The sequence below is a fragment of the Vipera ursinii genome, assembly GCF_947247035.1.
Source record: "Vipera ursinii genome assembly, chromosome: 3".
In the NCBI taxonomy this organism is placed as follows: Eukaryota; Metazoa; Chordata; class Lepidosauria; order Squamata; family Viperidae; genus Vipera; species Vipera ursinii.
This window is the reverse complement of record NC_139516.1, coordinates 2,352,500-2,378,105: the sequence shown is the minus strand read 5'-3', so window position 1 is coordinate 2,378,105 and position 25,606 is coordinate 2,352,500. Positions and strand designations below refer to the sequence as shown.

The following is a 25,606-nucleotide window of genomic DNA, read 5'->3' as shown; positions in this document are numbered from 1 at the left end:
CTATCTATCTATCTATCTATCTATCTATCTATCTATCTATCTATCTATCTATCTATCTATCAATCATCTATCTATCTATCTATCTATCTATCTTTGTATCCATATCTATCTATCTATCTATCTATCTATCTATCTATCTATCTATCTATCTATCTATCTATCCATATCTGCACAGGTATAGTATAGGTGGTACCTTGCTCGATAGTAGCAATTGTGAGAGGGATCTCGGAGTCCTAGTGGACAATCACTTAAATATGAGCCAGCAGTGTGCTGCAGCTGCCAAAAGAGCCAACACAGTGCTAGGCTGCATTAACAGAGGGAGAGAATCAAGATCACGTGAAGTACTAATACCACTTTACAAGGCCTTGGTAAGGCCACACCTGGAATGCTGCATCCAGTTTTGGTCACCACGATGTAAAAAAGATGTTGAGACTCTAGAAAGAGTACAGAGAAGAGCAACAAAGATGATTGGGGGACTGGAGGCTAAAACATATAAGCAATGGTTGCTGGAATTGGGTATGTGTAGTTTAACAAAGAGAAGGGTGAGGGGTAACATGATAGCAGTGTTCCAGTATCTCAGGGGCTGCCCCAAAGAAGAGGGAGCCAAGCTATTCTCCAAAGCACCTGAAGGCAGGACAAGAAGCAACGGATGGAAACTAGTCAAGGAGAGAAGCAACCTAAAACTAAGGAGGAATTTCCTTGACAGTTAGAACAATTAACCGGTGGAACAACCTGCCTCCAGAAGCTGTGAATGCTCCAACAATGGAAGTTTTTAAGAAGAGACTGGACAGACATTTGCCTGAAGTGGTATAAGGTTTCCTGCCTTAGCAGGGGGTTGGACTAGATGACCTCCAAGGTCCCTTCCAACATTATTATTATTATTATTATTATTATTATTATTATTATTATTATTATTATTATTATCATCATCATCATCAATCTTTGTATCCATATCTATCTATCTATCTATCTATCTATCTATCTATCTATCTGTCTGTCTGTCTGTCTGTCTGTCTGTCTGTCTGTCTGTCTGTCTGTCTGTCTGTCTGTCTTGTCTGTCTACCTACCTACCTACCTACCTACCAACCCAATTTATGGCTGTCACAACACACGGCTGTCACGGCCACGCTCCATTACTGTCACATGTTGAGGATTATCTGTCATCACCCTGTAATTTTGGAAAAAAAGGAAACAAAGGCACAAAAAGTCTGCAAAGCCTCATTTTATTTTTATTTTATTGCTTCTACTTCTGGGGCCACTCAGGTCAACTGGGCGATCCTCCAGGGCACATGGATCAAACTGCTCTGCATCTTAAGACAACTGCAATTCACACTCACATGCAAACACACAACCTGTAAAGACCCACAAGGGAGGCTGCAGCAGAGAGTCCTGATGTAGTTTTACAGCAGGGGTCTTCAAACTGGGCCCTTTTATGACTTGCGGACTTCAACTCCCAGAATTCCTCAGCCAGACACGCTTGCCTGGCTGAGGAATTCTGGGAGTTGAAGTCCACAAGTCATAAAAGGGCCCAGTTTGAGGTGTTTTTTTTTTTAAAAAAAACACACAATTGGAGGTATAAAATATAAGTGCTGTAAAGAGTTATCAGAAGCTATAGCTATGTCTTTATACAGGCCGTCCTCGACTTAAGACAACGGAGCCCAAATTTCTGTCGCAAAGCGAGACCGTTGTTAAGTGAGCTTTTCCTCCACTTTACGATTTCCCTTGCCAGAGTTGTTAAGTGAATCAATGCTTTTGTTATGTAACGCAGTTATTAAGAGGCTTCCCCCATCGACTTTGCTGGTCATAAGGTCGTAAAAGTGGGTCACGTGACCCCGGGATGCATTGCAACTGTCGTAAGTACGAGTCAGTTGCCAAGCATCTGAATTTTGATCACCTGACCGCAGGGGATGCTGTAACGGTCTGAAATGTGAAAAAGGATCCTAAGTCACTTTTTTGTGTCGTTGTAACTTTGAACGGTCACTAAACAAATTGTTATAAGTCAAGGACTACCTGTATATCTTTTATCTTTTTTTTTCTACTTTTTTCTTATTGCACTTTTAACTTTTCCAGTTGTTTCTCCTTTTCTCCCGGCTTTCACAGTTCTATTTTAGTTTACATTTATTCCTGCTTGTTTGTATTCATTCTTATCGTTGTTCTTAAAATGTTTAATAAAAAGATTTTAATAAAAGGGACATCCATGCAAACCGCAGAGCTCTTTATTCATAAAAGCCTTTTCTATTATTTCTCTTCCTTCCTTGTGTCCTCTATTTTATATTCCTTCTTATTACTGTTCTTAAAATGCTTAATAAAAATTATATATAAAAATATGTACTGAAAAAGGAACATCCAGGCTAATCACAGCAACCTGATTCACGAAAGCTTTTTCTTTTACTTCTAACTTTTTCCCCTCTGTTCTTTTTCAGTTCACCTTTGTTCTTATTATCATTCTTACATTTTAAAATAAAACTTTGTGTGTGTATGTGTGTACACACACACACACACACACACACACACACAGGTACATCCAGGCCAAACACAGGGTCCTTATTCATACAAGCTTTCAGCACAAGCCAGCCATGAATCCCTGAGAGAAGAGGCCGAATCTTGAAAGAGGTCCTTCTGTCTTCATGAACAAAGCTCTACATCCTTAGGAGAAGCAACCAGGTCTTCTCTTTCAGGTCAGTGGTGGCATCTGGAGGGGGTCAAGAGGAGCTCAGCTGCTGCAGGATCTGGATGATGTTCTTGGGAGCCTTCGGAGGGCCTGTCTGAGAGCCCTGGAGATACTGCCGGGCGTGAAGGCAGAGATTGTGGATAAACACGGGTTCCACCTAGAGAACGAGCAGAAAGGGAGAGAGGCATTCCAGATGTGTCCTCAAGCTTCTCCACAAGGCCAGAAGAAGGGCCCAGAAGTTGCATCCTAGTGACGTGAAGATGACTAGGACAGCCTCTCTAGAAAGCATGGTCGTGGAGGAGAAGGAATCAAGAACGTTGACCAGGAATGAAGCTATCTAAGAAGAGGGCTGGCAGAGGGAAATAGACCTATCTCAGGGTTACACAGCTATGGAGTCCTTGGGGCTCTCTCTGAGCTCGGTTGGCCGTATTCAGAAGTTTCTGCAAAGGGGAGAAGATCTCCACGGGTGCACCTTGTATGGTCCTGCTGATGTCTGTTAGAAGAACACCCAAAGGTGCCTTTTTCAGGAGGCAACTGGACTTTCTTGTTTTTCTTTGAAGACGTTTTGCTTCTTGTCCAAGAAGCTTCTTCAACTCTTACTGGATGGTGGGGAATGGAAGGATTTATACTCCTTGCAGACAGCTGGTCATTATAAATCCTTCCATTCCCCACCATCCAGTCAGAGCTGAAGAAGCTTCTGGAATGAGAAGCGAAAGGTCTTCAGAGAAAAACAAGAAAATCCAGTTGCCTCCTGAAAAAATGCACCTTTGGGACAAACCAGGACCTGGAAGACTGAGAAGTTCCTGGACTGTTAGGACTTTCTGGAGACCTCCATGCCACGAGAGCTCTTCAGGTGAGGTTGCAGTGGCCATCATTCCTGGCCACAATTCCACATTGGATGAAACTACAGGTAGTCCTCAACTTATAACCACAATTGAGCCAAACATTTCTGTTGCTAAGTGGGAGACCCTTGCTAAGTGAGTTTTGCCCCATTTTACAACCTTTCGTGCCACAGTTGTTAAGCGAATCACTGCAATTAATAACACGGTTGTTATTAATCCATGGTTTCCCCATGGATTCTGCTTGTCAGAAGATCACAAAAGGGGATCACATGATCCACCCGGGACATTGCAACCGTCATAAATAGGAAACAGTGGCCAAGCGTCTGAGCTTTTATCACATGACATGATGCAATGGTCACAATTGTGAAAAATGGTCATAAGTCACTTTTTTCAGGCTACTGTAACTCTTGAATGGTCACTAAACAAATTGTTGTATGTCGAGGACTACAATGAAGTCTACCTCATTGGAGTTGTTAGTTGTTATCTTTGCAACTTGGGTCACCCAGTGACCAACTCAGTTTTACAACCTTTCTTGTGATGTTGGTAAGTGAATCACCATAGTCTTTAAGTGAACCCACTGTTTGCTATGGGGTGATTGTACTGAAAGCCATTAAGAAAATGTTGATTTTCGGCAAAAACGTTGTAAATCACAATCATAAATGCAGGTGAGTTGCCAAGTGTCCAGAATGAGATCATGTGACTGCAGGGGGAGGGGCGGCCTTTGGGGGCAGTCCGTTGTAACTTCAAATGGTTGCTAAGCAGCTGCTTGCAAATCGAGGACCACCTATGTAGAATCCCTTCCCTGAAATGCTTGGTGGCCCATTACACTAATTGCAAGACTTTGTGATAGCTGTCTTCCCATTGGCCAGGCAGGCACGAGCAGCAGCCAATCGTTGCTTGAGAAATTTGTTCCCTGCAGCCTGCCTGGGCAGCGAGTTGTGCAATATAGAGAGGCCTGTTTTTTTTTAGTCTCTCTTTCTCTCCAGCTCTGTATCCCAGGAGGATCAGAGATGTAAAACCGGGTCCATGGACATGTGTTAGACGTTTCCTAAACACAGATCATTGGGTGAAGTTACCTGAACCATGAATGTTCAGGGTTTGGGGATTAACTGGTCACTCCAATGATCCTCTGGTATTTCTGCAATTCATGAATCATCCATTAACCAGGTTACGTCAGGAAACATGGTGCAATAGGTCCCTTTGTGGTCGCCAAAATACTTACCTGGGCTGTGATGAACCTGTGAAGCTTCTGGTTGGGGACTGGAGGAAATTCTTCTCCAAAGCAGAGGTGGATCTGGTACTGCGGTAGTGGCTTTCCATGTCTGAGGAAGCCTCGTAACTCTGGGAGAAACACAAGAGATTTGAAGGATTTTCATAATAAAAAAACATTTAGTTCTATCGAGTTAAGAAGTCAAAAATGTGGACCCTTTTTTGCGAGAAACGGAAATAAATTTTCATTCTGGGAGTTGATGACTACAGTTGTATGTGATTATAGAAGTAAAACAGGATAGAGGTAGTCCTCTACATATGACCACAATTGAGTCCAAAATTTCTGTTGCTAAGCGAGTCAGTTGTTAAGTGAGTTTTGCCCCAGTTTATGACCTTTCTTGCCACAGCTGTTAAGTGAATCACTGCAGTTGTTCAGTTAGTACCATGGCTGTTAAGTGAACCTGGCTTTCCCGTTGGGAATCACATGATCCCAGGACGCTGCAACCGTCATAAATATGAATCAGCTGCCAAGCATCTGAATTTTGATCACATGACCATGGGGATGCTGCAACGGTCATAAGCGTGAAAAACAGTCACGTTACTTTTTTTCCAGTGCTGTTGTAACTTCGGTCACTAAATGAATGGTCGTAAGCCGAGGACTACCTGTATTCTTAATTTTAGAGTAAGAATTGAATGCATTTCTTATCTGTATTTATATCACATTTGTTCAGAAGCCATTCTTTTTTTCCCTTCCTTTTTTCACACTTGTCTTGTTTTTGTCTGATTTTTTTTCTACTTCCTTTTTTTCTTCCTTACTTTTCAGTCATGTTTTCGAAAGAAGTCAGTGGCAGATGTCATCGGTTGCATTCATACAACACTTGCCCTGGTCACTGTATTAATCCTTTTTTTGGATTTAGAATCGAATCATAAGGAGGTGAGTTCTAGTCTTGCCTTAGCCAGGACGTTCATGAATTTAGGGGCAGCCACTGAAAAGGCCCCGTCTCTCCTCCCGGCACATACAGTATATCTCTGCCAGTATGGGACCATCAAGGACTCTATACAATAGTGGCCAAAATTGTGGAAACCTTTTGGGAAAAGTGTCCAGTTAGAAATGCCACCTTTGGTTAAGTTTCCATCAATTTTTTTTCTAATTTCTTTATAACTGTAGCCTTCTTCACTTAATAATACTATTTTACATCACTTTCTGGGCAACCAGTCAACTGTTTGCACCATTACTTGAATTTTACTGTGTTTTACAAGCTCACTAAATGAAAAAACACAAAAAAACCCCAACCCACTTGATAGTGATCACATAACACACTGACAAATGTCCTCCTCCTCTCAGCTTCAATTCGGGACCTCCATAACCGAATCCTACTGCGATCTGATTGGCTCACTACCAAAACAAGTTGACACCTGATTGGCTCTCTCAACACTCACGCTCATTGGCTACAATCAGATGAAGGAAAGCTACCTGATTATCAACCTGAGCAAATTGTGCTTCCTTTTTCTGGTTATTTGGCTCTCACTTTTCAGAGAATACAGTACAGATAATTGAACAAACTATGTTGCGTTATGTTCTTGATTAAATGATCTTTCCATTGATATATAATTTTATGGTACTACTCCCCCCCAAAAAAGTGGTGTTATTAGCCACCCAACCTCAAAAATACACTTTTCCCAAAAGGTTTCCACAATTTTGGCCACTACTGTAGATTAGAGGTGGGGAACGACGGTTCCTTTATGACTTGTGGACTTCAACTCCCAGAATTCCTGAGTATGCTGGTTCGGGAATTCTGGGAGTTGAAGTCTACAAGTCATAAAAGGGCCATCATTCCTCATGCTGGCTCAGGCATTCTGGGAGTTGAAGTCCGCAAGTCATAAAAGATCCATAGTCAACCCCATGTAAGGGACCTAATCAGCGGATCCCCCAGCAGTAGATCACTCCCTGCACAGGAAGACCAAAGTGGGGACTGCACGTCTGGACTCACCCTGGAGGAATTCTTGAGTGTCCAACAGCCGATAAGTCTTCTCCCTCTCCAGTTTGTTCGGCTGATCCTTGTAGGGTGCCAGTGGCCCCTTCCAGTAAACCCGACCTTGGCACTGGCGTTTCATGAAGACTCCTTCTGGAGCCACCCAAAGGAGCACCCCACGATGCAAATGGGGGAGCAATTTCTTCAAGACCCCGATGGCCTTGGGGCCCTGACTTTTGCAAGCCAGGACATCCGGAGAAGGGAACTGGATTTCTTCCATGCCGCTGGGACCATACAGCTCCTCATTCTCTGCCACCACCGGCTGGTAGGTGATCCGGCAGCCTTCTGCTGCGCTGGTGGTCATTTCTTTCACCAGCGTGTCACAATAGTAGAGGCGAACGTGAAGGCAGCAATCTGGAACGGGGCGGGGGGGGGGGGAAAGGCCAGGGAGAATCAGAAAGTGACCCCATGACGTAGTTATGGAGTCTGCAAAGCCATGTGACTTCTTTGACTTGAAAGCAGAATCAAAAGAATCGTAGAATCCTAAGGCTGGAAGAGACTGTGGAGGTCTTCTCCAGTCCAACCCTCTGTTCAAGGCAGGAGCCTTCTACCATCTGAGTCAAATGACTGTCCGGTCTATTATTATTATTATTTTTGAAAACCTCCAGTGATGGAGCATGCAGGACTCTGGGAGGCAAGTCCTTCCACTGATTAGAAGGAGTCCTCGATTTAAAACCACAGCTGGATCCAAAATTTCCGTTGCTAAGCGAGACACGTTAAGTGAGTCTTGACCCATTTTGCAACCTTTCTTGCCACCGTTAAGTGAATCACTGCAGTGACACGGTCGCTAAGTGAATCTGGCTTCCCTCCTTGACTTGGCTTGTTAGAAGCTCGCAAAAGGGGATCGCGTGAGCCCCTGGGACACTGCGACCGTCATAAATATGAGTCAAGCCGCCAAGCGTCCGAAGTTTGAGCCCAGGGATGCAGCAACGGTCGTTAAGTGTGAAAAAATGGTCATAAGTACCTTTTATCATCAAATGATCACCAAACAAATGTCCTTTGTCAATTGAGGATTACCTGTACTTTATACAAAATATATACCTTTGGCAAACGTACATGCTGTTCTAAGTTTTAATTCATCTCAGAGAAGGTCAATAAAGCCCTAGTGTGGCCAAACCTGGAATACTGCAGCCAACTTGGGTCATCATATCACAAAAAAGATGTTAAAAGTTTGGAAAAAGTTCAGAGAAGAGCCACTAAGATGATCCAAGGCCTGGAGACTAAAACAGACGAAGAACGGCTGCGGGACTTGGGTTTGGCTAGTCCAGGGGTAGGCAACCTTGGCTCTTTTATGACTCATGGACTTCAACTCCCAGAATTCCTGAGTCAACATAGCTGACTCAGGAATTCTGGGAGTTGAAGTCCATGAGTCATAAAAGAGCCGAGGTTGCCTACCCCTGGGCTAGTCTAATGAAAAGAGGGAATGGGTGTGTGTGTGTTTGTGTGAAAGTCCTAACAAGCAGGCATATACATAGAATGAAGGCTACTGCTAAGCTTGTAAGCCGCCCTGAGTCTTCGGAGAAGGGCGGGATATAAATGTAATAAAATAAAAAATAATAAAAAAAATGATAGCAGCATTCCAGTATCTGAGGGGCTGCCACAAAGAAGAGGGGGCGGGTGGGTTTATTCTCCAAAGCACCAGAGGGCAGGACAAGAAACAATGGTTGGAAACTGATCCAAGAGAGAAGCAACCTGGAATTAAGGAAAAACTTCCTGACACTGAGGACAATTAACCAGTGGAACAGCTTGCCACCAGAAATAATGGGCGCTCCATCACTGGAAATTTTCAAGAAGAGACCTGACAGCCACTTGTCTGAGATGGTATAGGTTCTCCTGCTTGAGCAGGGGGCTGGATTAGTATATATATATATTGCATTTAGGAAAAAAAAATCTTTTTTTGTAAACTGCTTCAACTTGCAACTTCCTCTCTCCAAATGAAGAAGAAAGCAGTTCTTTGAATCAAGTGCAGTTCCTGATTTTTTTTCTTCTTTGTTTGATTTTGTTTTTCCTGGTCAATGATGCCAACCTCCTCCTGGCGCGCTTCCCAATCACATCTCTCTGTGCCTCCCATCCTAAAGCTAACCAGCCCTGGCCCAGCTTAGCTTTTTACGAGCTTCAGCCATGGTCAGCGAGCTGCCAAACTGGACACGGCACAGAAATGCTTGAAATGAACACCCTTTGTACCTGAGTTGATGCTTTTGCTGGGGACGAAGATTGGTCTGGGACTAACGAAGGCCCGGCTTGGCTGCTGGGAGATCTGCGACGGAGCCCAAGTGTGGAAAAAACCTTTCACCTGACACCCTGTGGAGCAGAGCACAACAAATGTTAAGAAAGGCTAGAATTATCTTCTTATTGCCTTTCCCCACTTGGCTGAATCCATTCTGATGGGTTCGTAGAAAACGTCGAACTTATCCCAGGAGCAGATTTTTTTTCCTGCTGGCTTCCCCAGAAAGTCATTGGGGAAGCCAGCAGGGATTTTTAGGATCCAAGCTTCGTTTCGCCAGATCAGCACAGGAGTGCCCTTCTGCCTCCTCCCTCTTAAGTAAATCTTCCTCTCCATCGGCTTAAGGATCCACACGGTTAATGGCTGCAACTTGGAGAACCAAGATTGCGGTCGCTGAGAGAAGCAGTCACGTGGGTCTCTCATTTAACAACCGCTTCGCCTAACAACTGAGACTCTGGTCCCAACTGCAGTCATACATTGAGGACTACCTACACCGTAAATCTGTACAAAACAACTACAGGCAGCCCTTGACCTACAGCAGTTCACTTAGTGACCGGCTGAAAAAGCGACTTATGACCATTTTTCATACTTACGACCACTGCAGCATCCCCAGGGTCGTGTGATCAAAATTCAGATGCTTGTGAACTGACTCATGGTTATGACAGTTGCAGTGTGCCGGGTCATGTGACCCAAGCAAAGTCCATGGGGAAGTTCGAGTCTCTTAACAACTGTGTTACTGACTTAACAACTGCAGTGATTCACTTAAGAACTGCGGCAAGAAAGGTCGTAAAGTGGAGCAAAACTGTTGTGATTCAGGGTCAGCCTGTGGGTTCGGCAGTTGGGTCGGACGACTCGGAGGAGGAGGAGGAGGGTGTTGAAGACCTTGCTGAGGGGGTTGGAGATCTTGCTGATGAGAGCCCTCAGCCAGGCCCCTCCCACTTGGTCACCATGGAGACCCAGCTGTGTGAGCCTGACAGTGTGGATGAAGATGACCCACAGCTGGCCCTGTTCAAGGACACCCGACGCAGGAGGCAGTCAAGTAGGAGTAAACAGAGGAAGGCTGTGGGGCTTCTCGGAAGGAGGCAGAGAGAAGCCACGCCCTGAACTCTATATAAGGGGAATGTGTGGGGAGGGCTGGTTTGATGAAAGCAACCACTCAGATAGTGTTTCAAGGCTCCTGTATCTTGGTTCGTGTCTTGTTTGTTTTTTTGTAGTAATAAATTTGGCAGACATTATTCCAGCCTCTTGCCGTTTATAAAGGGGTTGCCTTTTCTGCAGGGCCGGTAGCAGGCTGGTACAGAACAAAAACTCCCTTAACAAATTTCTCACTTAGCAACAAAGGTTTGGGGCACAATTCTGGTCTGGTCCACTCCACTATAGCAGGGGTCACCAACCTTTTTGGATTGGCGGCTCGGTGGGAGAGGGAGGGGCAGGCGCCTTACATGTGGATGCGCAAACGTGGATGTGGCCACACCCGCGCGTGCACATGTACAAACAGGCTACATGCCCGCACACCACACTAATGGGGCTGCGAGCGTGTGCCGGAGGCTGGTGGCGCCGTGGCTGCCAGGCTCAGGGCGATGCTACTACCAGCACAAGGCTTGCGCCGCGGCCCACAGCAATGCTGCCCCAGGCACGAGGCTCGCACCGCCGTTCCCGCATGAGGATCGTGCTGCGTCCTGCAATGATGCCACCCCAGCGCAAGGTTCGAGACGTTGTCCCCCCCATGATTACGCCATGGCACGCAGCAATCCCGCCCCGGCACAAGGCTGGTGCCGCCACCCCTGTGCGAGGATTGTTTCGGCTCACCTGCCACTTGCAGCGCGCTGCTGCCGCCCACACGAACTTCATGGCAACACCGCCACCTGCATGATACTAGCGACGCTGCCACCGCCTGCACAACAGTCGCAACGGTGGCACAAGGGGGGGGTGAGCACGCGCACACCCACGTGCACTACTCATGAGCCTGGCAGCCAAGAGGCAACGGCCCGGTAGTGGGCTGCAGTTCATAGGTTGGGGACCTCTGCATTATAGCATACAAATCCACGGCAAATCAGACCTCACTAACCATACAATGCTTTTATATATATTTTTTTTTGCACACATCCTGTCCTCAAAATGGCACTCCAGGTTTTCAACCAGGGGTGCAGAGAAAACCTCATTTCCACCTTACCCTGGAGGTCTGGACTGCTCAGCTTTTGGGATATCGGAGGACCCCCTGGATTATCTTCCCTTTTCCTATCAGCCTCCGTAGATGTTTCGGCCTGGAATGAAAGGAAATAAAAGGGGATGAAACTAGGAAGAAAACCCCTAGGCACGCTTTCCGGAGTTTTGTGGTGGAACCTCCATCAAGAGTGTATGTGTAAGGACCTGCCTCGGCTGTCCCCTCACGAAAGCACAACTCAAGAAACAGGCGTTGTTTCAAAGGGGATCTTTTACTGAGAGGAAGTGATTGTAGAGCAAAAAAGCAGAATCCGAAATTCCTGCACAAAAGTGTTCGGCTAAAAGTCCCGTTTCTTCAGCCTCGCCCCAAGGACCCCAGCCCATCAGGAGCCAATTCCGAGCCGAAAAGGCGATGATAACCGGTGGTTTCCCGGTGCCGGTCGGCAGGAGTGAAAACAGAGAGCGCCACGGGAATATTTCCCCCTCCCCAATTCCCGTGCAAATGCATCCAAGCGAAATTAGAAACAATGCGGGAAATACAAGAACATCCTCAATCCACAGTGATGTGTGCTCCCCTTCCTTATAGCTGCGTTCTGAAGGGACCGACAGTGTAATAATAATAATGTTGGAAGGGACCTTGGAGGTCATCTAGTCCAGCCCCCCTGCTCAGGGAGGAAACCCTATGCCATTTCAGACAAATGGATGTCCAGTCTCTTCTTAAAAGCTTGCAGTGTTGGAGCATTCACCACTTCTGGAGGCAAGGAGTTCCACTGGTTAATTGTTCAGGAAGTTTCTCCTTAGTTCTAGGTTGCTTCTCTCCTTGATTAATTTCCATCCGTTGCTTCTCGTCCTGCCTTCTGGTGCTTTGGAGAAGAGCTGGACTCCCTCTTCTTTGGGACAGTCCCTCAAATATTTATTTATTTGACTTCATGGAAACCCAGAAAAGCAGCATACAGAGAAGAGCAACCAGGATAATAATAATAATAATAATAATAATAATAATAATAATAATAATAATAATAATAATAATGATGATGATGATGATGATGATGATGATGATGATGATGATGATGTAAGGGACCTTGGAGGTCATCTAGTCCAACCCTCTTGCTCAGGCAGGAAACCCTATACCATTTCAGACAAATGCTGTCCAGTCTCTTCTTAAAAACTTCCAGTGTTGGAGCATTCACAGCTTCTGGAGGCAGGTGGTTCCACAGGTTAATTGTTCTGTCAGGAAGTTTCTCCTTAGGTCTAGGTTGCTTCTCTCCTTGATTAGTTTCCATCCATTGCTTCTTGTCCTGTCTTCAGGTTACTTTGAGGTATGTGTGTGTTAAGCCTCCAACAACATTGGAGTCCTTGCAGTGAAGGAAGCAACCAAGGCCAGACACACAGCCTCCTCTAAAATCCCTGAATCCTTTTTCTGGCCATTCCCGAGAGAATGCAGCAGGTCTGAGAAGATTCCTGTAAATGCGCTTGCAGCAATAAAGATGCTGCTCTGATCGGCTCACGGTGTCATTGTGGTTTCTGGGGCCTGACGAAGATGGAACGACGTGCGTGACCTGGAATGATGCACAAGGATATCGACGTACGGATAGCCCTCGGCTCACAACAATTTAGCCCCAAATTTCTGTCGCTAAGCGGGGGGTGGGGTGGGGTGGGGAAGGTGATGTTGTTGGGACCCAGAGAGTCCTTCCCAGTTCCCAAAATAGCCGCTGCTACTAATGTTTTAAAGCCATGCAATTAACACCTGTGAGATTTTGACAGTTATGTTCTTGGTGCAAATTGTGTTTATTTTAAGAATAATTCAATTGATTCCCTAATGAGATAAATTAAAGAAGATAAAGGTAAGTTCACCACCCTTGGGATGGGCAGCAATTCAGATGAGGGGGGAGAGGAAGGGGGGAGAGAGAGAGAGGAAAGAGAAAGAGAAAGGAGAGAGGGAGGAAGGAAGAGAGGAGGGAGAGAGGAAGGGAGTGGAAGGGAGGAAGGAAAGGAGAGGCAGTAATGGAGAGGAAGGAAGTTAAGAAGGAAGGAAGGAAGAGGAAGGAAGGAAAAGGAAGGGAGGGAGGAATGGAGAGGGAGGAAGAAATGGAGAGGAAGGAGGAAGGAAGTTAAGAAGGAAGAAAGGAAGGAAGGAAAAGGAAGGGAGGGAGGAATGGAGAGGAAGGAAGGAAGGAAGGAGGAAGGAATGGAGGAGGGAGGGAATAAGGAGAAAGGAAGGAAGGAAAAGGAAGCGAGGGAGGAATGGAAAGGAAGGAAGGAGGAAGGAAGGAATGGAGAGGGAGGGAGGGAATAAGGAGGAAGGAAGGAAGGAAAAGGAAGCGAGGGAGGAATGGAAAGAAAGGAAGGAGGAAGGAAGGAATGGAGAGGGAGGGAGGGAATAAGGAGGAAGGAAGGGAGGAAGGGAGGGAGGAAAAGGAAGGAAGGAAGGAGGAAGGAAGGAGTGGAGAGGGAGGGAGGGAATAAGGAGGAAGGAAGGAAGGAAAAGGAAGCGAGGGAGGAATGGAAAGAAAGGAAGGAGGAAGGAAGGAATGGAGAGGGAGGGAGGGAATAAGGAGGAAGGAAGGGAGGAAGGGAGGGAGGAATAGAAAGGAAGGAAGGAAGGAGGAAGGAAGGAATGGAGAGGGAGGGAGGGAATAAGGAGGAAGGAAGGGAGGAAGGAGGAAGGAAAGAAGGAAGGAAGGAAGGAAGGAAGGAAGGAAGGAAGGAAGGAAGGAAGGAAGGAAAGGGAGGGAGGGAGGAAAGATGTAGCCTAACTCTTCAAGCAAAACCTTCCACCAAATCCACCTCATGTTACATTGAAAACGAGGCGTTGAATGCTTATTCATTAAAACCCCACAGTCAAAATCCCCTCCAATAACCTTTTCCGACATGCTGGCTGGGGAATTCTGGGAGTTGAAGTCCACACCGCTTCGAGCTGCCCACACTGCACTTTGAAGAAATAACCCCTACAAATGTTTCTTTGTCCAACAAATTCTTTACCGTAATCCTCAGCTGCTTGTTTGTTTTTTTCCTGTTTTAAACCTGCCAGGTGGTTTGTTAGAGATCTCCTTGGGTGTGAATCTGCCCAGGTGATGGTTTACAGGATCTGAACAGATCCAAACCCAGGTGCTTACCTTGTCTGACAAGTGATGGGCTGCAGCCGCTTCAGATGCTGGGGCCAAGGCACATTTTGGCTGCAGAGCAGAGACTGTTCCACTTTCCTTCTCTGGAAACGACACAAAGACCCAAAAGGTAGATTCACACAACCTTTCCCCGCCCCTCTGCTCCTCCAGACTAAGCTAACACCAACCTGGACCAGACCAGGTTGAATACTTTTGTGAGTCAAAGGACTGGGAGATGCAACCGTTCCTTCTGCTTTCTGGGTGAGCCTTTAAGTCATCCCCATGAACATATCACCCACCCACCCCCGTGGTTGTGTGAACCCAGCAATTCTATCTGGCCAACCTGGGTAATTAGCTTGTCAAACGCAGCTAATGTTTGCGTGCCTCCAGGCAAAAGCGGGGAGGGGGAAGTAGCAGACTCTCTGTAGCAGGCTGGTAGAAAAAGCAAACTTGTTTAGTCAAATGCCAATCATTTTGCCAGCTTTCTTTGGCAGCCCAGGCGTGCCCAGGGAGTGCAAATCCACCTTTGGTTTTTGATTGATGGAAAGGAAAGCTGGCCTGGCCTGATGGGATGGGGTTGGGTTTTATTAATGTGTTTTAACCTACTTTTAATGTGTTTTAACTTATTTGTGGGCATTTTGTTTAATCGTTTTTAATTTTTGTATCTTGTTTTTGATATGTACTGCCCTGTTCACCGCCCTGAGTCCTTTGGGAGAAAAGCGGTATACAAATTTATTTATTTATTTATTTATTTATTTAATTTATATACCGCCCTTCTCTCAAGAGACTCAGGGCGGTGAACAGGGCAATACATAAAAATAGGATACAAAAATTAAAATTATTAAAACATAATTAAACAATGCCCATAAATAATACAGATAAATAATACAAATTTAATAAATAAATAAATAAATAAATAAATAAATAAATAAATAAATAAATAAGTGCAAAAAACAGGGGCTCCGCAGTTTTGTCTGGGGGGGTGCACATAAGAATACAGAGTCGTGGGGCTGGATAGTGCCCCCCCCCAAAAAAATCCTCCCCCGCTTTTAAATGTGTACCCAATTTTTAATTCATCCTTGCCTTTTAAAAATGTTAAATCTTATGTATGCTGTTTTCATGTTTTGATAATTTTATCTGTCCTTTGCCCAAAGTCCCTCTGTGAGGGAGGTGGGACAGTTTTAACATTTGATAGGTAGGTAGATATTTAGACAGACAGACAGACAGACAGGTGACAGAGAGATAAGATAGGCAGGTGATTAAATAAGACAAATTACATAGATATAGGTAGGTGATAGATGATGATAAGACAGACTGAGAGATAGAATCCTAGGACTGAAAGCGACTTCAGAGGTCATCTAGTCCAACCCGCTGCTCAGTGCAGGAAACTTTATACTATTCAGGACAAATGGCTGTCCAGTCTCTTCTTGAAAACCTCCAGCGGATGGATAGATGGATGGATGGATGGATGGATGGATGGATGGATAGATAGATAGATAGATAGATAGATAGATAGATAGATACAAGATATACATATGATTTATAACAACAACAACGATGATGATGATGATGTTGGAAGGGACCTTGGAAGTCATCTAGTCGAACCCCTGCTCAGGCAGGAGACCCTATACCATTTCAGACAATTGTCTGTCCAGTCTCTTCTTAAAAGCCTCCAGTGCTGCAGCACCCACAACCTCTGGTGGCAAGCAGTTCCACTGGTTAATCGTTCTGACTGTCAGGAAGTTTCTCCTTAGTTCTAGGTTGCTTCTCTTGTTGATGAGTTTCCATCCGTTGCTACAGGTGCTTTGGAGAATAGCTTGACTCCCTCTTCTTTTGGGGGCAGCCCCTGAGATATTGGAAGGCTGCTATCGTGTCCCTTCTCTTCATTAAACTAGACATCCCCAATTTCAGCCACCACTCCTCATATGCTTTGTTTAGACAGACATAGATAGGTATATGACAGACAGACACAGATAGATAGATATATGATAGACATAGACAGCCATAGATAGGTATATGATAGACATAAATGGATAGATAGATATAGATATATGATAAATATAGATATGGGGGAGAGAGAGGGGGGATGCATGCATGGGGAACAAGTCACAACCAATTAATTTAGTTTTGTTCCTATCAGATGTCACCAAAGTTCCTTTTGGTGCCCACCTGCTATTTTTTGCATGGCCCAGCAATCTCTGGGAAGCGCCCCCTCCACCCCCACCCCCACCCCCCTCAAAACCAAGCAAAGCTCCAGTTTTCCAGATTCACCCTTTGAAGTGCCTGGGTGGGGGAGTCAACTGCAAATCCTTCTCTGCCTGACTTCAAGACACCTCCCCCCCCAGGGAGACGCTCGGAGGCCCCGCCCCCTGCTGGGGACCCTTAGAGTGGGCTGAGGGGTCCCTTCTCAAGCCCCCCCTCCCCGCTTTGTCCTACCTGGGTCTTGGGCCGCCTTGGGGCAGATCACCTGGTAGACCTTGTAGGGCTCGGGGACCTCCAACTTGCTTCTCTCCGGCACCTCTTTAAAGTCCAGGCTTTTGTTGAGGGCGCAGCGGAGGCGCGTCTTCCAAACGGCGGGGTCGGCCCGATCCAGCCCTTCCCGGTACTTGCCCTTGTAGATGGCCCAGGCCTGGGGGGGGGGAAGAGGAGGGAGGGGGGGAAGAGGAGGAGGGAGGGGGGAGAGGAGGAGGGAGGCGGGAGGGGGGAGAGGAAGAGAGTGGAAGAGGAGGGGGAGAGGGAAAGAAAAGGGAGGGGGAGAAGAGGGGGAGGGGGAAGTGGAGAGGAGGAGGGAGGGTAGAGGAGAGGAGGGAGAGGGGGAGGGGGGAGAGGGAGGGGGAGAAAAGGGGGAAGAGGAGAAGGGAGGGGAGAGGAGGGAGGGGGGAAGAGGGAGGGGGAGAAAAGGGGGAAGTGGGAGGGGGAGAAGAGGGGGAAGAGGAGGGGGAGAGGAGGGAGGGGTAAGAGGAAGAGAGTGGAAGAGGAGGGGGAGAGGGGGAGGGAGGAGAAGAGGGGGGAGGGAAAGGGGAGAGGAGGGAGAGGGGAGGGGGAAGAGGGAGGGGGAGCAAAGGGGGGGAGAGGAAGGAGGGGGGAAGAGGGAGGGGGAGAAAAGGGGGGAAGAGGGAGGGGGAGAGGGGGAGGAGGGAGGGGGAGAGGAGGGAGGGGTAAGAGGAAGAGAGTGGAAGAGGAGGGGGAGAGGGGGAGGGAGGAGAAGAGGGGAAGGGGAGAGGAGGAGGGGAGAGGAGGGAGGTGGGGAAGAGGGGAGAGGAGGGAGGGGTAAGAGGAAGAAAGCAGAAGAGGAGGGGGGAGAGGAGGAGGAGGGAGGGGGAGAGAAGAGGAAGAGAGGAGGGAGGGGAGGAAGACGAAGCGGGAGGGGGGAGAGGAGGGAGGCATAAGAGGAAGCGAGGGGAAGAGGAGGCGAGAGACGAAGAGGAAGGGGGGAGAGGAGGAGGAGGAGGGAGGGGAGCCGTCAGACACCCCAACGACCTCGCCAAGTCTCCCCCCCCCGCTGCAACTCCTGCCCCATGGCCCGCGAGCCCGGCAAGGGCGCCCCCTGGAGGCCCGGGGTGTGTGTGTGTGTGTGCGTGAGTGCGTGTGTGTAACCGAGGCGGGGGTCCCGTCCCCCCCCCCCAATCCCGTACCTTGAAGAGCGCGGCGTCCTCCCGCTGGCGGTAGTCCTGCTTGGCGGCGTGCTTCCAGGGGATGCGGAAGAGCCTCTTCTGGCCGTCCTCCCAGCGCAGTCCCGGATAGCGACCGCTCTCCACCTGCGCCAGCAGCCACTCCCTCAGCCGCATGGGCTGCGGCGCCTGGGCCATGGCCGCTGCCTCCCCTGCCCCGGGAGCCCGAGGAGAAGAGAGCCGCCGCTGCCCGGCTTGGCCAGGCGGGAAAGGCGCCCGGCGGCCGCGCGTCGCAGCAGCCGGGAAAGCGAAAGGACTGCGGCCGCTTTCGTTCGGCCGCTTTCGCTTTCGTTTTCGCTCACGCTTCGCTCGGGCGGCCGAAAGGGACCGTAGAATCCTAGCGCTGGCAGGGGCCCTCGGAGGTCTTCTAGTCCAGCGTTTCCCAACCTTAGGAACTTGAAGAGGCGTGGACTTCAACTCCCAGAATTCCCCAGCCAGCTATGCTGGCTGGGGAATTCTGGGAGTTGAAGTCCACGCCTCTTCAAGTTCCTAAGGTTGGGAAACGCTGTTCTAGTCCAACCCCTTGCTCCGGCAGGAGACTCTGTACCGATTCGGGCATACGGTTGTCCCATCTCTTAAAAGCCTCCAGTGATGGGCAAGTATAAAAAGTGGAAAGTGGGGCATGTAACTAAGGCAGAACAGCAGCAAATAGCCCGAGCCTGCAAAGCTGAAGTGAGGATAGCTAAAGCTCAAAATGAACTAAGGCTTGCGGAAAGTGGCAAGAAGGTGACAAGCAACAGGGAGAAAGCAGAACTATTTAACTCGTTTTTTGCATCTGTCTTTACACAAAGGGAAAAAAACAGTCCAACCTACCAAAACCAGGGCCATAAAAAACAGAATAGAAACGCAAGTTAAGATAGGCAAGTTAACGCAAGTTAAGAAACGCAAGTTAAGATCTGTCTGTCTGTCTGTCTGTCTATCATCTATCTATCTATCTATCTATCTATCTATCTATCTATCTATCTATCTCTATCTATCTATCTATGTATCTATCTATCTATCTATCTATCTATCTATCTATCTATCTATCTATCTATCCTCTCTCTCTCTCTCTCTCTTAGAAATCCTGACTTTTCTGCTGGGGTGACCTTCTGGGGGACACCCCATCTGTGTGACCTCCAAAATATACGTAGAACCACCCTCTTATATTTGCTGCCTGCCTCTGGCTGAAGCTCCTGGGGCTTCTCCAAGGGGCTGTTATGAAGCAGCCACGCTGAGGGGGCTTCCCTGCCATCAAGCCGCTCCTGCTGTGTGAATGCTGTCCAATTGTGGAGGGCAGAACCTCCAGCTTTCTTTGGCTCAGACTGTGTTAAACTCGGTTAAGCACTTCACTGTGTTTGCACGTTGCACTGAATTATAAATGAAAAGCTATTCAAGGTTGATTCTAACCACGCATGTTTTGGACAAAGGGCCAAAGAGAAAGTGGAAGTGGCCTTTTACAAGAGTGCTTTGCAAGAAAGCAAAAAAAAAATATCTTTCCTGGTTTTGCTTTGCTTTTTTTTTAAAGACTTAAAAAAATCTTTTTATAAATCGTATCTTATTTAATTATTTATTTGTCCATTTATTTATTTGATTTCTACAGCTACCCATCTCAGCAAACAACTTTGAGGGGCTCAGGTTGAACTTCCACATTATTATTATTATTATTATCATCATCATCATCATCATCATCATCATCATTATTATTATTATTATTATTATTATTATTATTATTATTATTTATTGGCCTCCCAGCTCCAGTGGACTCTGAGTAGAGGTTGCTTTTTCCTTGGTGCAGTGGTGAAGGCAAGAGGCTAGAAAATGGGAGGTGGTGAGTTCTAGTCCTGCTTTAGGCACAAAAGCCAGCTGGCTGGTTGACTTTGGGCCAGTCCCTCTCCCTCAGCCCAGTCCACCTCACAGGGCTGTTGTGGGGAAATACTGTAGGAGCAGAAAGGAGTATTAGGTATGCCCAGTGCTTTCAGTTACTTATAAAGTAATAAAGGCAAGAAAAATAATAAAATAAAATAATAAATAAAAAATAAAATAAAAATATAAAATAATAAATAAAATAAAATTAAAATAAAATAAAATAACAAAACAAAACAAAATAATAAAATAAAATAATAAAATAAAATAAAATAAAATAAAATAATAAAATAAAATAATAAAATAAAATAATAAAATAAAATAAAATAATAATAAAATAAAATAAAATAAAATAACAAAACAAAACAAAACAAAACAAAACAAAATAAAATAATAAAATAAAATAAAATAAATAAAATAATAAAATAAAATAAAATAAAATAAAATAAAAAAATAAAATAAAATAAAATAAAATAAAATAAATAAAAAAATAAAATAAAAAATAAAATAAAATAATAAAATAAAATAAAATAAAATAATAAAATAAAATAAAATAAAATAAAATAATAAAATAAAATAAAATAAAATAAAATAATAAAATAAAATAAAATAAAATAAAATAAAATAAAATAAAATAAAATAAAATAAAATAAAATACCTTGTAGGAACCAGGAAGTGTGTGTCTTCCATTGTGCTGCCTTGATCCTTGGAATTTCATTCTCACCACAGATGAGATTGACCCCCACTCTGCCAGATTTTCTCACGGCTCTTAAAATGTGCTCGTGTTCCGGGACGGGAGGGGGTGTGTGGGCAGAATACCAGTTAAAACGCATGAGATAGTTATTTTAATCCTTGTTTGATTTGTACCTTGGCTGTTGTGTGCGTTGACGTTGCTGTTTGTCTTGTGGTAAGCGACTGACAGAAGCCAGCGTTCACTGAGATGGCTGTGTAAATTGAATTAACCTAATAGCAACTTACAATATAATGCACTATTTATTTCCTTCTATTTTTTTAGACATATTTTAGCTAACTACTGATAAATTTAATTTTATAGTACTGCTAATGAACAAGCCACAAAGAATAAATTTCCAAGGAAGCCCAGACTCTGATAGATTGATTTAATGTCGCAAAGTTAAGGAAGCATTAATGAAGAATTCCAGAAACAGCTATAAAATGAAAATCAATGCTGAAAAAAATGAAATTCAGTGGCGAAAGAAAGGAAATTCAGTGGTGAAAAAAGTAAGATTCTACATTTAGGCAAGGAAAAGCAAAGGCACAGGTATAGTATAGCTGGTGCCTTGCTCAATAGTAGCAACTGTGAGAGGGATAATACCATTTTACAATGCCTTGCTAAGGCCACACTTGAAATCCGGCATCCAGTTTTGGTCACCACAATGTAAAAAAGATGTTGAGACTCTGGAAAGAGTGCAGAGAAGAGTAACAAAGATGATCAGGGGAGGCTAAAACAGGAACGGTTGCAGGAATTGGGGATGTCTAGTTTAACAAAGAGAAGGGCGAGGGGTGACATGATAGCAATCTTCCAATATCTCAGGGGCTGCCCCAAAGAAGAGGGAGTCAAGCTATTCTCCAAAGTGCCCGAAGGCCGGACAAGAAGCAACGGATGGAAACTCATCAAGGAGAGAAGCTAGCTGGAATCAAGAAGAAACTTCCTGACAGTGAGGACAATTAAAACAGTGGAACGGCTGGCCTCCAGAAGTTGCGGGTGCTTCATCACTGGAGGTTTTGAAGAAGAGCCTGGACAGTAACTGGTCTGAAATGGTCCAGGGTCTCCTGCTTGAGCAGGCGGCTGGACTAGAAGACCTCCAGGGGTCTTCAGAACAATTGGCCTTCAGAACAATTAACCAGTGGAACAACCTGCCTCCAGAAGTTGTGGGTGCTTCCTCACTGGAGGCTTTTAAGAAGAGACTGGACAGCCACTTGTCTTAAATCAGGGGTCCTCAACCTTGGCAACTTTAAGACTTGTGGACTTCAACTCCCAGAATTCTGGGAGTTGAAGTCCACAAGTCATAAAAGGGCCAAGTTTGAAGACCCCTGTCTTAAATGAAACAGGGTTTCCTGCTGGAGGAGGGAGTTGGACTAGAGGACCTCTGGGCTCCCCTTTCAGCCCTGTGATTCTATGTTCTAAACAAGAGTGACCGATGAATCCTTATCATCCAGTCACATTTGATGAGAGGGAAGTGTCACCCATCCTAGTCTTTAACACCCTGCTTTGTTGGTATGACTGTTGTGGTAGGACAGAGATTGCCAGTCAAGAAAGCAACAGATATTCCTGGGTTCAAAGCCAATTCTCTGAACTTGAGAACTAATAAAACAGCTTTTCAGTTTGGCCATAAAAAAAAAGGTTATCGCCCGGTAGAACGGCTAAGGCCCTTAATTTGATCTTGGAAATAACCTGATTTTCTGCATGGGCACAATATACTGGCCCATCCACGAATCTCATGCGCCAAGCTGGGAAATTCCCCCTCAAGGCTAAACCCTACTTGGGCTTTGCTCCTGGTGCCAATGCAGCTACTGGATGAACCGCTAATCCTGATTCTAAAAGGTTGTCTGAATAGAGCTGCAGACTAGGGGGTCTCCAAACCTGGCCACTTTTAAGACTTGTGGAACTTCAACTCCCAGAATCCCCTAGCCAGCAGCTCTCCCAACTTGGCCACTTTTAAGACTTGTGGACTTCAACTCCCAGAATCCCCCAGCCAGCAGCTTTCCAAACTTGGCCACTTTTAAGACTTGTGGACTTCAACTCCCAGAATCCCCCAGCCAGCAGCTCTCCAAACGTGGCCACTTTTAAGACTTGTGGACTTCAACTCCCAGAATCCCCCAGCCAGCAGCTCTCCAAACTTGGCCACTTTTAAGACTTGTGGACTTCAACTCCCAGAATTCCCCCTGGCTGGTTACGGAATTCTGGGAGTTGAAGTCCACAAGTCTTCAAGATTCCAAGTTTGGAGGCCCTTGCTGTAGACAAACACTTGTTATTGGTGCACCGTCTGGACAACGTTTCCAGTGTTAAAAAAAAATCCTCTGATTTAATTTTGGATTTGCTTCTCTTTTTTCATTAAAAGCAGTCGGGCCCTTTCTTTCCTAGCTTGAGTGATCCTTCACAAATTCTGGGGTTCCAGTTTGGGATAAGTAAATTTCCTACCAGTGGATTACAATAACAGTTTGTTAACTGAGGGTTTTGAAACTTTAATCTTGTCTTTTTAAAATTATTATTGTTCTTCCTGTTAACAATGTTGTCATTAATATAACATATGGATGACCAGACAATAATTTTCAAATACTGTAGATTTACTGGTTTAAAAAAAAATTGGGGTGGGCTGTTTTGCAAGGAGTGGGAACCAATACTGTCGTAATGTACTAATCGGTATTCAACTAGGAGGGATAATATTAGAATAGAATAGAGCTGGAAGGGACCATGGAGGTCTTCTAGTCCAGCCCCCTACTCAAGCAGGAGAACCTGTAGCATTTCAGACAAGTGACTGCTTAGTCCAGGGGTAGGCAACCTTGGCTCTTTTATGACTCATGAACTTCAACTCCCAGAATTCCTGAGCCAGCATGGGGGAACTATGGCTCCCTTAATGAATAATAATAATAATAATAATAATAATAATAATAATAATAATAATAATAATAATAATAAGAAGAAGAAGAAGAAGAAGAAGAAGAAGAAGAAGAAGAAGAAGAAGAAGAAGAAGAAGAAGAAGAAGAAGAAGAAGAAGAAGAAGTAGTAGTAGTTGGGAGGGTCCTTGGAGGTCATCTAGTCCAACCCCCTGCTCAGGCAGGAAACCCTGTACCATTTCAGACCAATGGCTGTCCAGTCTCTTCTTAAAAACCTCCAGTGTTGGAGCACCCACAACTTCTGGAGGCAGGCTGTTCCACGGGTTAATTGTTCTAACTGTGAGGAAGCTTCTCCTTAGTTCTAGGTTGCTTCTCTCCTTGATTAGTTTCCATCCGTTGCTTCTTGTTCTGCCTTCTGGTGCTTTGGAGAAGAGCTTGACTCCCTCTTCTCTGGGGCAGCCCCTGAGATATTGGAACACTGCTATCATGTCACCCCTCACTCTTCTCTTAGTTAAACTACACATCCCCAATTCCAGCAACCGTTCCCTACATGTTTTAGCCTCCAGTCACCCAATCATCTTTGTTGCTCTTCTCTGTACCCTTTCTAGAGTCTCGACATCTTTTTTACCTCGTGGTGACCAAAACTGGATGCAGTATTCCAAGTGTGGCCTTACCAAGGCATTGTAAAGTGGTATTAGTACTTCACTTGATCTTGATTCTATCCCTCTGTTGATGCAGCCTAGCACTATGTTGGCTTTTTTGGCAGCTGCAGCACACGGCTGGCTCATACTGAAGTGATTGTCTACTAGGACTCTGAGATCCCTCTCACAGTTACTACTATTGAGCAAGGTACCACCTATACTATACCTGTGCATTTGGTTTTCCTGCCTAAATGCAGAACCTTACTTTTTTCACCACTGAATTTCATTTTGTTAGATAGTGCCCAGTGTTCGCGTCTGTCCAGATCCTTGCAGACTTCAACTCCCAGAATTCCTGCGCCAGCATGGCTCAGCTTGGAAACCTCTCCCTGTTCCCTCAGCATACTGTAGCTGGCTCAGGAATTCTGGGAGTTGAAGTCCACGAGTCATAAAAGAGCCGAGGTTGCTTACCCCTGGCTTAGTCTCTTCATAATATGTACTGTTTTGGCTTTTTTTCCTTTTTAATGCACTTTTTAATGTTTTACTTTGGTGTAATTGTTTCCTTTGGGTTTTTTTTCTTTGTTAGTTTGTTGTTGTTTTTTAAGTTGGAGTTTTGTATTTTAACTTTTAAATAAAAGAAACAAGACATCCTGGGAATCCAGTTCATCATTTCTGGGGTGCTTTGAGTTGAAAATCCTTCCCGTGGGAATCTTGGGGTGCCACGGCCTCTCGGCTGCGATAGGCAATTGGTGCAGCAGAAAGCCCGGCGACTTGGCTTGGCACGGCCGATGTTTTCCACTTCCTTCTCTCCAGCTCTGCCAACGGACAAGATCCGCCTCGCCTGGTCCTGCTTTTCCTCGTGGGAATCTCCTTGCATTTCCCCCCAAAGTTTGGGAAAGTTTCATTTAAGACAGCCGGGCAAGCAGGAAAATGACTCCTTCACCCGTATCAGAAAGGAATCCGTGTGTTTGAGCCCGGTGCCGGTGGTCTTAGCCCCCAGGTCTGCCCAAGTCTGTTCGGGGCTGGGCAGCTTTCGGCCAGATGACAGAAGTCCTCGGAGAGCTTCGTGGTCGTTGAAAGGGGTCCCTCGGTGGGGCTGCTGAAGTTTCCGGCGGATCTGGCAAGGAGACACAAGGCGACAGATGAGAGTTGGGGGAAATGCCGGTTACAGGGTGGAAGCGGGACTTTCCGATTTCTGTTTATAGAGTGCAAATTCCAAATCTGGCTTTAAACAGCCCTTCCCAACAAGTTTCTGCCTCTGACTGCAGAGAATGGGACAGACTCATGGGAGATTAGAGGTAGACTTCAATTCCCAGAATTCCTGAGCCAGCATGGGGGAGCTATGGCCCCCTCATGACTTGTGGACTTCAACTCCCAGAATTCCCCAGCCAGCAGGCTAAGATGGGAGGACTTCAACTCCCAGAATTCCCCAACCAGCATGATTTAAGGTGGGTGGACTTCAACTCCCAGAATTCCCCAACCAGCATGATTTAAGGTGGGTGGACTTCAACTCCCAGAATTCCCCAACCAACATAATTTAAGGTGGGTGGACCTCAACTCCCAGAATCCCCCAACCAGCAGGCTTTTAGGTGGGTGGACTTCAACTCCCAGAATTCCCCAACCAGCAAGT

At 45.8% G+C, this 25,606-nt stretch overlaps 3 protein-coding genes across 4 annotated transcripts in view; 1 reads left to right on the top strand and 2 right to left on the bottom strand.

Annotated features, from left to right (window-relative positions):
* Positions 1-25,606, top strand: part of DNMT3B (DNA methyltransferase 3 beta) — a gene marked incomplete at its 5' end in the record, with an annotated part of 480,157 nt that overhangs the window by 38,195 nt on the left and 416,356 nt on the right. The gene's annotated exons all lie outside the window — the stretch shown is intronic.
* Positions 1-25,606, bottom strand: part of DUSP15 (dual specificity phosphatase 15) — a 161,125-nt gene that overhangs the window by 124,128 nt on the left and 11,391 nt on the right. The window contains exon 7 of one of the 2 annotated variants that reach the window (XR_014492276.1): positions 24,383-25,093. Coding sequence is in view for 1 of the 2 variants with exons in the window: in XM_083360997.1 (XP_083217123.1) it covers positions 24,878-25,093 (216 nt within the window). In the remaining variant the exon portion in view is untranslated. Of the gene's footprint in view, positions 1-24,240; positions 25,094-25,606 lie in introns of those variants that run through there. The other variant, XM_083360997.1, reaches the window with a different exon arrangement.
* LOC310639305 (interferon regulatory factor 4-like) lies at positions 1,217-18,055 on the bottom strand (the record flags this gene model as incomplete). Its single annotated transcript, XM_083360926.1, has 8 exons — positions 1,217-2,828; positions 4,736-4,854; positions 6,714-7,109; positions 8,940-9,056; positions 11,153-11,243; positions 14,259-14,350; positions 16,683-16,875; positions 17,882-18,055. 8 exons carry the CDS (start codon positions 18,053-18,055, stop codon positions 2,703-2,705), a joined length of 1,308 nt encoding a protein of 435 aa, XP_083217052.1. The 3' UTR covers positions 1,217-2,702.